General features: G+C 38.5%; 1 protein-coding gene across 4 annotated transcripts in view; it reads right to left on the bottom strand.

The window, feature by feature from the left end:
* PIAS1 (protein inhibitor of activated STAT 1) overlaps positions 1 to 12,435 on the bottom strand; it is a 63,262-nt gene that overhangs the window by 16,378 nt on the left and 34,449 nt on the right. For all 4 annotated transcript variants that reach the window (XR_012776314.1, XM_075506411.1, XM_075506415.1 and 1 more), the window contains exons 3-6: positions 4,835 to 4,919; positions 4,162 to 4,209; positions 2,574 to 2,664; positions 1,736 to 1,870 (exon numbers count right to left, since the gene is read on the bottom strand). Coding sequence is in view for 3 of the 4 variants with exons in the window: in XM_075506411.1 (XP_075362526.1) it covers positions 1,736 to 1,870; positions 2,574 to 2,664; positions 4,162 to 4,209; positions 4,835 to 4,919 (359 nt within the window). In the remaining variant the exon portion in view is untranslated. The remainder of the gene's footprint in view (positions 1 to 1,735; positions 1,871 to 2,573; positions 2,665 to 4,161; positions 4,210 to 4,834; positions 4,920 to 12,435) is intronic.

Below are 12,435 nucleotides of genomic sequence, written 5' to 3'. Positions count from 1 at the left end.
ATTCTTCTCACATCGTTAAAAAACACTACTGCTTTAACTTGTTTGTTTAATGCCTCAATTAGTATAGAAGTTAGAAAAATGGTAATTAACATTGTGAAATTATTTACCGACAGCTTGAATCTACAAAGCTAGGAACTTGCCCAAGGCATCTTGTACAGAAGGCTCTTGAAACAGATTGTGTAAAAATCACAATTATGACTTCAGGAAAGGTAGAGTACACCAGTTGAGACATGCAACCAACTCTTAAGGGAAGGGGAGGAGGGGAATTCAAGTTTTGTACTATACAAGTACATCCAAATACAAAATAATTCCTCACATTTAACTGTCAAGGTCTCAATCACTTTAGGAAGCTTTACATCTCATGAGTGGGGAAGTTCTGACTGGCATCTAAGTCTCACAAAATACACAAAGAATTTGCCACTCTCTTCAGTTTTCTATTGTAAGCTACAAGTTAGCCAATATGGCTTTTACAACTGAAATATCTTGGGCTTCAGCCTGAGAAACTAGCTAGTTCACAAGAGACTAGCAAGTCCACGCAGACTTGTGACATCTCTTTTCCCTAAATCCTTACTGGTATTCTTAAGCAAGAGTGAGGCACTGTATTCAGAGAAATAACCAGGATTCATCAACTTGCATGCACGCACTTCTGCAATGTAAACCAAAACAGGTTCATTTTTAAATGCTTATTTCTGATACCTGCAGTTCTCATTAGATAAAAGAAGGTTAAAAAAAAAAAAAAAAAATCATTCAGCCATCATTTAGTCTATAATCTGAATGGAAACTGTTTTACGCTCCACAAGAAATTAATCATGAAACCACTGTGATGTTTTATAACTGGCTATTGTGCACGATTGGGCTGTAAGCATTTTTCCACGCTGGTTCAGGAATACTGGGCTTTGCGCACTGACAAATTCTTGGACAAGGTTTCATCTCAGGACAATTCTCACGACTTCGAAAAACAGGATGGTTGCAATGGCAAAGCCACCCTTTTTCAAGTACATGTTGACTCTGTAATGCATATCTAGCAGGTTTTTTTGCCATCAGTGAAAGCAGTGCACTAATTCATGGACTAATTTATTGAAGTAACTTTTTGCAGCATGTTCCAGATTTAATTAGTCCAGTGGAACATCAGCAATTTTATAACACCAATTGTAACATTCTCCCCACAGACATGAAAAAGCTATAAAAACATGACGTTTTAAATATTAAGTATGAGGATAGCAATTGTGAGAACAGAAATGTAAAAAAGGCAAATTAAATCTCCTGGGCCCTGCTGAGTTGCTATGCTTTGTGTCCACATTTACAGTTATAAAAGACCACTCTGTGCTGAATGTCACGTGCCAGTTCAAGTTGAAGCCGAGATAAGGTTTGTCAAGTCCCCAAAATCAGGAAGAGCTTGACGTCTGAAGTTAAGACAAACAAACAAAGTTTTATAAGATGTATTGATATTATCTGTGGCCCCAATGAGTCACAAAGACTGGGGGGGGAGGGGGGGGGCAGTGGGGGGCGGTGAAGAGGGAGAGGTCACATGAAAAAATTTGAGGGCTACTGATCTAAGGGAACATGTCATACCTGTCTAGCATAAAGTAATACAATCAAAAGAAGGAACAGTCTACTGCTAAACCATGAAGTATTTTCTGCGCAATTAAACTTCCTTATCTTTCAAATCTTTCAAACAGATGCCAAAGCAGAAACTAAGAAGCTTTAGACAGCAGTATGTACCAAAGTTACTTACTCTTCCAATTTCTGCAGTCCATGAAACAACGATTGTGTTTGGTACCGTCGTAGATAATCTGACGAGTGAGGTAATGTTGATTGGTCGGCTAGGTCGCTTTGGTTCAACACCATTTTTGGTTGGTGGAAGATAGCCCTAGAAATGAAAGTATTTTTTCCCCTCAGCAAAAAAAACCCTCAAATACTGCTTTTGCCTTCTTCCCCTCTCACCGCAACCCTGCCCCAATAAAAGCTGTGTCTCACCTGAACCAGGCTCCCTCTTCCATTTAAACATATATATATTTTTTTATGTATATATACACATAACATATATCAGACAATAAAGTATCAGGTGTTTTACAAGACACCTTTCTCCTTACACAGAGCCTTGCACTTCCCAAATCCTAACCGTGCCCAGCGGAATATGAAAAGGCACCTTTGCCATCTCTCCTTTCTCAGTACAGCTACTCAACCTGCCTGGCTAACGTTGCCCAGTCTAATCCTGTGCACTGCCCCAGTACTGTAAGCTGGCGTTTTTCTCTTTAGTCCGGCTGGTCAGTGATGGTCTATTCCATGTACAGACGACCTCCAAAACAGAGTCCAGTTTCAGTCAGGCTCACTGGATGTTTGTCAAACATAACAATTTACTGCCATGTTTTTTGAAAATTAATCTTCTGGATCTATTGGCTGCTCTCCTGAGAAACAACTTACTCAACTATCTTTTCCATTAGCTATCCATCTTCACGCAAATGCTCCAAAATGTGAAAACAAAGGTTAGGATAAATTCTCAGGCTAATTTCTGACAGACAGTTCCTAATAATGCTATCCAATTATGTATATCAAAATAACATCTTACTTACTGGAAGGCTGCATGGTTTCCCATTTACTTTCACACACAGATTGGGCGGGAAGTGATCTTCTTGTGGACAACTGGTTTCTGATAAACAAAACCTAAAAGCAAAGAGTTTCCATCATCTTTCACTTCTAAAGTGATTTAAAGATCACCTCTTCCTAGAAGGAATCTTTTTTCCACTGAGTTACGAAAGCATGACAAATCTCGCTAAAACCAGTCCTCAAATTAGCTGTACAGATCATTAAGCAGGAAAGCCCCCCAAAATTACAGGTTTGGATCAAGATGGCTGCAGGTTCCTCCTCAGATTTCTTGAATTCCTCAGACTGGCTCTGACTCATTCAGATATGCAAGTTCCTGTTACAAAAGATAGATCATCCAAATTTCTTTCCTACCATTTCTCCAGCCTAACCTCTTGATACAAGACCAGGGTTTCACTAAATATACAATCTCTTCAACTGTCCCTCCTCCAACTTCAATAAACCAGCCAGCTGTTTAGCCACAGCATCAAATGCTATCTTTATGCCTATGTCAAGCCTCTTACTTAAGTTCAGACAATTTTATTTATTTACTTAAGTTCAGACAGGCTTATTTGCTGCTGGAACCAAAATAAGACACACCCTTCCTTGTCCTACAAAATGTGTCTAGGCCAAGATCGCGGACAATAGGCACTCAAAGGAGCCTCTCAACTCTACTGGATTTCTTCCAGGGGACCTGCCCCATCCACGCAAATGTACCATCACATCAGGGTATAGCTATTCAATGCAGCTGAGCCTGACAGGCTGCTGCTCTCAAAAAGGGGGAGCTACCTTCTGTCCCCATTTTACCTCATGCTCTCCTTGTCCCTTTGTCCACCTGACCCAACACCAAGCCAACCCGACTTGCTGATCAGCAGACGGTATCCTAACTAGCAAGACCCAAAAGCAATCGCTTTCTGTCTGGCGAGTGAACAGGTCACCATGCAGACATGACCAGGGGTATGAAAGGCAAGACAGTCGTTTTTGACAGGAGCAAGCTCTTGAAGTCAGCTCTGCTCACAGCCCTCCGCAGAATTACAGGGATACATAGGATTTCATCAACTTAGGATACATTTGTCAAAACCTCTAAAATAACCATAAGGTTAAGACCCCATCTGGTGATTCCCAAAGTCTTGCCTCCCACTGCCTAAAGAAAAGTAGACCTTGGGCTGCCATGCCCAGCAAATACTGTGTTTGACATGTCTGCTAGGAAAAATAACCCTCCCTGCGTGTAGATTTTGAAGGCCCAGGCACCTGGAATCTGCCAGACGTGGAGTTAAAAAAGGGAGCGTACGCACAATCTAAAATAACGAACTGAAGAAGATCAGCTGGCTATAGCTAAGTACATGCAGTATTCTGACACGCCAGCTATCAGGCCACCAGCAATTTCAGGAAAGCTGCATATAACAAGGACAAGTAGTTAAGTCTGCCCTTTTCAAAGCAGCCAACAGCAAGCTTTTCTCAAGGAAACAACCAGATGAGACTCTTCTCCATAAAGAAAAGCCCAACCTGCTGGGGAGCATATATCTGATATATTTTAAAAAAACAACAGCATCAAGAACAGATGATACAAACACATACCTTAGCTGGACCTGTACTGTGAAGTCACATTTGGTCCCAGAAATATCCCTAGAAACAACAGAACACAGGTTAAAGCATATTGTTTACACAACAGGTTCATCAATATTTTCTCAGAATTTGCTGTAAGTTCAATGTACGTAGACCACACCTTCCAGTATATATAGCATATACCACACTGTCGTCCTTCTGGTCAGTCTAACCACCGCTCTCAAGACACACTAAAAGGTACACTTTTTATTCTTCAAGGTAAATAAATCAATTACCTTCTCATCTGACCTCTACCATTTCCTTTTTCTTGAATACTATAAAGAAAATTCTGATTGAAGTACATCTTTATAGTGCATAAATATAGAACTCAACAAAGGATCTGACTGATGGTGAGAAAGGGCTGCAGGAAGGAGAGTTATGTACTTGTACAGTGTTTAGTACAAGAGGAACCTGCCCAATACTCGCTGGACAGTGGTGGTATTTAATTCTCTCTTCCTCACCCTTTTCCTCTTCATCAGCTTACGTACAAAGGAGAAAAGAATTCCCCAGAAGAGTACTCTCTGAGGCACTACACACACACTTCTGTTCTTTAAGAGCACATTTCAAAATGAAAGATATGGTAAGCTAGTTCTTTTTTTTAATTTATTTTTATTTAAATACTGTATTACTGATCAAACTCACTCACATTGAACTGCTGATCTGCTGCACTTGTTGTGGCGTCAGTGCAAATGCAAAGCAGGTTTCTCGAAATCGCTGACTATTATCTGATGCTAGAAGAAAACAAGAGATCATTGCTTTACAAACAGCAAATAGAGAATAATCAACAAAACGATCTCCTTTCACTGAAGTGTCTACATATATATACACACACATTTTTATAGCAAACCCAATAGTATGACACACACCTGCTTCTGTAAACAGTTTTAGAGCCAACAAGAAAGTTGCCGTTTAAACCCTCCTGTAAATTAAAATACAATAAACAAACTTTATATGCATATAAAGTAAAATATTGATGAAAATCTGATTTAAAATCATCAAGTCATGATTGAAAGTATCTGATTTAAAAAAGCGATACTGATAACAGCAAAGCCAAGACAAATCAGCTTAAGGCTTTCTATCAGTCATGGTAACTTCATGCTAAATGTTCTTTGATATTAAATTTAAAAAATTCTTAGAAATTCTCATCAATCACTATTTCCTTAATGCACAAGACCACGGATTAGCCTGTAAAAGTATACAGAGAGACTGAGAAGTACAACACATGCAGCTTCTCACGTTTCAGTAAGATATTTTATGGAGTTAAGTGCACCAAATATATAATATGCAAACAACTCATGAGATACGCAAGTATGAAATCTGATTTTGAAGTCCTTCAACTCTGTGCCATAGTGCTCCATAACAAAACAAACACTACTTAAGAATTAATGCACCTGCTGAAAATGCAAAAAAATGTTAAACATCTCCAAAATAGTGCTTATATCTAAAGCACATCCTTTCACCAGGGCTACAGGCACCACTGGAGTACAGAACCATACACAATGGCAATGAAAATGGCTTTTTCAAAAAATAAAATTAAATTAAAAAAAAAAAAAGAGAAGCATCTCCCCAGAGAACTGTTCAACATGCTCATCAACACATGTATTGAAGTGAAAATTGTAAGAAGCTTGCCATTCAATTTCATTATTCTTAATAATTGTATAAGGTTATGAATAACTATATTGTGTATTAAACACTCGATAAATTTATCATTTTTTGTTTTACTATAATACACTTCCTGACTCATCCTTGAGTGACAGATGAGTGAATACTTCAGGGTGATACTTCAGATATTTTGCTAAAAACAGCATGTGGTAGGTTGGAACCAACAATAGAATAGACATTGACTTAGTATAAATATTAACAGCAGCAATCTCACAAAATTACATTTATATCTTTCTTGTATGACAACGCTACAAGATCTGTACATTTTATTACATTATATGCAACAACCACATGCAGTTCATTATCAGTTGCTCTAAAGCTAGATGGGCAAGAATAGGTAATACATACCAAACAACAACTTTTGTGAAAATACTAGCAATAGTAAATCTTTTTAAAAGTGTTCAATTGTATAAAGAACTTTTTCTATTTTTATATGCATACATTTCCTTTTTTTTTTCAATAGTAAATTCTCCTGTAATGTCCAAAAGCACCATCTGGGCTGGGGTGCAGCATGCAGCCTCAAGTTAATGTTTAGTTAGACACCCGTGCCTACAGTATCCAACATCTGTTTTTATTTTAATACATTTTCAATTACATTTCTTCAAATGTTTTAATACATTTCCAATTACATTTCTTCAAATGAGAAACACGCAGGGCTTAAGATGACAGCCACTCATGTTATCACAATGTAAGAATTTGCAGGAAGTATAAACACAATGTATACAATTAACAATGAAAATCTGTTATAATATTTGGTCTTTGATATAATTTTATACCTATTTTTAGTTATAAATGGAAATATCAGAATTATATACTATAATCAACAAAAGATGAATTAGCAAAGTTAATGCACTGCAGACCAGAGAACTGAATGAATTCAAGTTATTATTTCATATTTTTACATGGTTAAAGGTGGTCTTCATCTGTTGGTTTTATTTTCCTCCCACGTCTTACTTGCTTTACCCTAGAAATTGTCAGTTCTGGCTTTATCAGAGAAGTTCTGGAAGGTCTTTGCAGACATTTGTTGTGAACTCCAACACCTTTAATTGAAGAACAAGGCTGCTGAACATTTAACTAAGGCTACCTTCATTTAAAACTTAATTATCCAAAGAAGTTAAACAGCAATTATCAAAAGTCTATACCCAAATTTCCCAATCTTTTTCCCTTTCAGCTGCTCTGCTTTTTGCTTGTTTTGGTTTTGCAGCATCCCTAATTTAAAGACAAGAATCAAGCAGGTAACATGGATTTTTGCAAGTGTTAGAAAGAAGGGAGGAGCAAAATAACTGTTAGCAAAACAGCAAAGGTCCCAAAAATTCAATCCTTTTCCTCTGTTCGCTACTGGTTGGTATTAACTCAAGACTTATTTTTGCTGAACAGTGATATGTGGTCTTGAAAAGTAAATTTCTAACTCTTCTATTCAGTTTCATCATGCTCATTGGCCAAATTTAAAGCATTATACATTAAAATGGCAGTAAATGAAAAAGTACTTTCTTCAGTGCTGACACGGGAGCTTCCACAATTCCAGTTTTCTTCACGAGCTATAGTTCTAGCACATTTACAAGACAGTAAATAGCATCTGCTTGAACCAAAAATTTTCTGCAACAGAAATAGCCGCTTCAAACTCGTACTGTTAAAATACCACAGAAATCTGAGCCTTACGAATAACTGCATTGTGCACATCACAGTTAATGAATTTACTCTTAACTAGAATCCACCTAAAATGAAAAAGGCAAGGAGGAAGGCTTTGGGGTTGAGGGGAGGCTGGTTGGTTGGTTGGTTTTAATACTGTCAGTTCAGACTAAGAACAAAAAGGTCTCCAACATTTCTTCTTATGCCAGCTATTAACTTCATATGCACTCGTCTTAATAACTGTAAGCAAAAGTCTGTGAGCTAATAGATCAATGGTCCCCAGTGATCAGAGATGTACTTCATCACATGCTGCTTGATCTTTCCTTAGCTGTAAAACAGCATTAATATACACATGCCGTGTTTTCAATACATTGCTTTTGTGTACAAGCAATCATTGTGATTACCACGGGAGCATGGCCAAATTGCAAAGAAGGAAGAAACAACTTGTTAATTAGGCAAAGATGATCCAAAAGCCAATCAAAAGATTTCAAAACTCTTGACAGATTGAGCAGTACAGACAGAGGAAGACAGACAAGAAGCTACACTTCTCTAAACTAAGAGAGCGCTGCAGTCAGGCTCTTGAACTAGTATTAGGATACAGCTCTGCCCCTTGGACGTGTAACTACCAACTGGAAAAAGAGCAAATTTAAACAGCAATTGCCCAATTCAGTGCATGCTACCATAAGCAAGCCTAACCTTTAGGAACAGGCACATTTCAGCAAATTATGAAGGCAGAATTTGAATCTTTACATTCAGCACAATATTAAGAAATGGCGAGAACAAACTATGGAAAGAACAAACACAATCAGTTTAACCCAGTCCCAAAAATGACTTGTAAAAGAGGCCAGGAACAGTGAAAATACTAGGCTATCCCACTCGAAAGCACAGTTCAGTTTTACAAGGGCTGTGGTGGTTAAAAGCATTACTTCAATTTTCTAGCTTTCAGTTAAGACCCTGCAATCACCACTCGAACACCAACACACCGGGACAACCTCCCGCCCGGCCGTGTTGCAGGGAACCCAGCTCCCCGTGCCGTCGCGGCGTTTGCCAGCCAGGCTGCGGAAGGGAAGGGAGGGCAAAACATACCCTCCAGTTGCAAAATCACGGCAAGTTAATTCAAGCAGAGGTCAGTTAAATATGGCAAGGAAAAGTCAACAGCTTCATAAAGACCCTGTGTACCACACTTGAAAACCAACCGTTCGTTTATTTTGCTGCCTGACATGCTACTGCAAACCAAAGCTGCGAGGGGGTTTGTCTTGGGGGGGCCGGGGGTCACGGAAGGGGCAGGTTTGGGAGCAGGACCTTGGCTGCGGGTCTGGGGCTTGCCTAGGAGGAAGGGGATATGCAGCAAACAAAACCAAAAGCAACCTCTAGAAGGGAGATGAAATACTTTTTTTCTTTGTGGTTTTCTCTGATCTTCTCCCATATGTTTTCACGCAATCTTTTTATATCCGTGTCTATTATTTCTAGATCTACTTACCCAACAAACGATGCATGAAAATTTCAACAAAACACATTAAACAGAGTTAATTTAGCAGCTTTACTATTAAATACTAGGCTTCCAAGCCCATCTATACAAACTCCCCTATTTCCAAGGACTTCAGATTTCTCAGGAAGAGACGTTGGAAATCTGGAATTGAAGAGTGTAAGAAAAGCTAACAGATTTCTATTAATTCATCTGGTGTATCTGCTGTGTTTAGGAACACCAAACAGATCCTGGCAAGTCAAGCACATCATTTACTTTTAAAGTCCTGGAGTATGATTAAAACCAGAAATATGCAAATATATAGTTTTATACAAGAAAATCATTTTGATGCCTAGAAACATGCAACCATGCCTTGCAAACAGCTATCATTATTTAACAAAAGAAAGGCAAAAATAGATCTCCAATTGAAAACTGAGTGGATTAAAATAGAATTTATAACCTGATAAAGCTGGAATCTAGCCAGGACAACAGTTAATATGAACATTCTTAAGAAAGTTGCCAGGAACAGTTTTTTGGGGTTGGGGTTTGGTTTGGGTTCCCCCCCCCATAACTATGAATTACTAAATTTTATAGCCTTTTCTTTAGCACTCTCTGAATGGTACAGAGCTTGGAGGATTAGTCAAGAGCAGTTTATAGGCTATGTCTCCCTTGCAAACTCAGAAAGGAGGTACAATGCACAAATGTCCAATGGACTTATATATTTTTTTTTTAATTTACATATAAAGAACAAAGGCACGGTAATTTAAAAAATACCATGAATCACACACATTGCTTTACCTTGCTGCTAAAAAATTTCCTTAATAATTCAGAGATTTGAAAGGGCAGGTTTTGAAAGTAAAATAAAAAGCTTTTCAAGCAGACTTACATAATTAAATGGGTGTCAACAAGAACAGTTTCAGACAAGCCGTATAAAAATCCACTTCTTATCTTACGGGAATCTCACCAGTTTTGAGGGGGTGCTGAAGGGGGGCGGGCAGAGGGGAGTGTTTACTACTTCTTCATTCATCCAGCTTAAATCCAGGAAAGGCAACGAACAAAATCCACATTTTCTTCTAAACACATACACACATGCTTATTAAGAACCAGCACAAGCTCAGGTCCCTTGCCTCTGCCAGTCCCCAACATTAGAACAACACACTCCAAAATACCTAAAACATTGCAAAAACATTACAGAGCAGAGTTTCTTCTTCAAAGCTATTCTTTTTACCAATTCACTATCACCAGTTTCCTGAATTATTTCATGCTTACCTCATTCAAGTAATGATCCAACGGCATATGGGATCGGTATACATTAAGTGAGAGTCACCCAATTATGCCTTGCTTGTTGTATATTTTGTTAAACATTTCACGTGAGTAATGAGTTTTCAAAATTTGAGCAAAAACTATTTTAATACAGGACAGTATCATTCACAGGTCCAAACCACTTAAAATTCTCTATATGTATATATACATATGTGTGTATATATAGAGACAATGAATATATTACTTATATAAGTAATAATAATGATACGTTAAAAAATTTCCTACCAACTTTATTCCTTATTTTGGAAAAACCCTATAGCGCTAGAGTGAAAAAAAGAACCCAGCTTGAGTGGCTGCATTTTCTACAGCTCTAAAAATATTCTGTTCCACCTCACCAGTACCCACGGCTAAAAATAGCCGCACAATCTTTCTGCAGCAAAATACCTCTTGCTGTCTTGAGAAAAAGCCAGTCTCTAAATTTCCATTCAAGAACAGATACCTTAAAATCTTTAATGAATCTTACGTTGCCACATTGTTGAGGTGGTGATGCTTCCTAATGCAACTGCAACTGACCATCATACTGCCAATATACTAAGGTTAATCCTTTCCATCTATCATCGCCAGTGTAGCTTATTAAATAGTGAAGGGAATATATTACCTTCTAATACAGAAAGATACTTGGACTAAAATTAAACTTGCACTTTACACTGCAGTGATTACCTAACTTCAGGACACAAGAAAAGCTATCACTGAATTGGCCTATTACCCATGATTTCCAATAATAGCATGTTTACTTCCAAAGGCAAAAATAGTTATATTAAGTAAGAGTATCAGAACTATAGCAAATTTTTGCTAAATGCTGTGAGATAAACAAGAGATGTCTAACTGGTTATTCGTTAATCTAATACAGTACATAGTTTTGATCAGTTAAATCTGTCAAAATATTAGCTAGAAAAACCTAAACACTGTAGAAGTTGTCAACCCAACACATAAATAATTCTTGCTTATCTTCCCCAGATAGGTAAGATACCTCATTTTGTTGCAGCACAGGCATTTTGCTTTTTCTTTTAAACAACAGAAGGCATTCTATCAATTTATGTTCAATCCTCTTTCAAATATCACTGCTGAAAATTTAATACACTGCCTCCAAGCTAGACCAGAATTACTGCATTTAGATTAAGGCACAGAAAACGTTTAACTTTTAAAAAGGTAAAATTCAGACAGGCTTTGAATTATCTTCAATTGCAGCAGAAGCCAGGAAATTCGTAACACAATACTACATACACATAGCTCCTCATAATGCAGTTTGTCCAAAACCTCTTGTATCGATCCTGAATGGGGTTTTTATACATTTATACAACTGCTTTTGGAGGTGAGATCAAATGCCCGAGTACAGTACATTGCAATATCTGTATATAAGCAGAAACCAAGCACCTACATGGGAGAGAAACGATGAGAGGATACACCTTAATGGGGGATCTACAACATCGCGGGATGCATCATTAGCCCTTTTAAAACCACCACAATTTATGAAGTTCCTGGGTAACGCAAGTGTTTACGTATAAACACTTCCTTTTGATTAACCACAACCTCTTAGCACCAAGCTCCTGCCATCCTCTGGAATCCAGCAGCAGTACTTTTTAAATGACTGCCCACCGCACCCTTCATTTCCTGCTACCCCTTAAACGCATTCGTAGTGTGCAATGTCAGGTCTGTCCCAGCTAGACTCCTCCTCGGAGAGCCACCCTCTCCTCTGGAAGGCAGGAAAAGCCTCTTGCTAATCCCTAGAGCCATGTCAGACCAGACCAAAGCTGGACCCAACGCCCTGACCAGCTGCCTGCCAGACACCTAAGAGCAGGGCCGAGGGCTGTGCAGAAGCGCAGCATGCCCTGCATGAGCCGCGGGCTTCAGGAGCTCAGCCACACCGAGCTCCCATCCAGCACCAGGAGAAATCCCAGAGTCTTGTTTCCATTTTGTCGCTTGCTGTGACATCTTGGCCATTTCACTTCGTTTCAATCACTCATCACAATGGATGTTGCATAACCTTAACATTTCAAAACACTTCAAAACTACTCAAAGGGAAGCATTTTAGCAAACATACAGATCATTCTTTCCTTGACAGCAGTGACTAGCTCTTAACCCACTTCCACGGGTTACAACCGCACTCCACTCACAAATACGCTGCATTACTCCACTCACAAATACGCTGCATTACTGTGAAGTGACAA

The sequence above is a fragment of the Mycteria americana genome, chromosome 6 (assembly GCF_035582795.1).
Source record: "Mycteria americana isolate JAX WOST 10 ecotype Jacksonville Zoo and Gardens chromosome 6, USCA_MyAme_1.0, whole genome shotgun sequence".
Lineage (NCBI taxonomy): Eukaryota > Metazoa > Chordata > Aves > Ciconiiformes > Ciconiidae > Mycteria > Mycteria americana.
The sequence above is the reverse complement of the archived record's forward strand: the minus strand, read 5'-3'. Positions and strand labels throughout refer to the sequence as shown.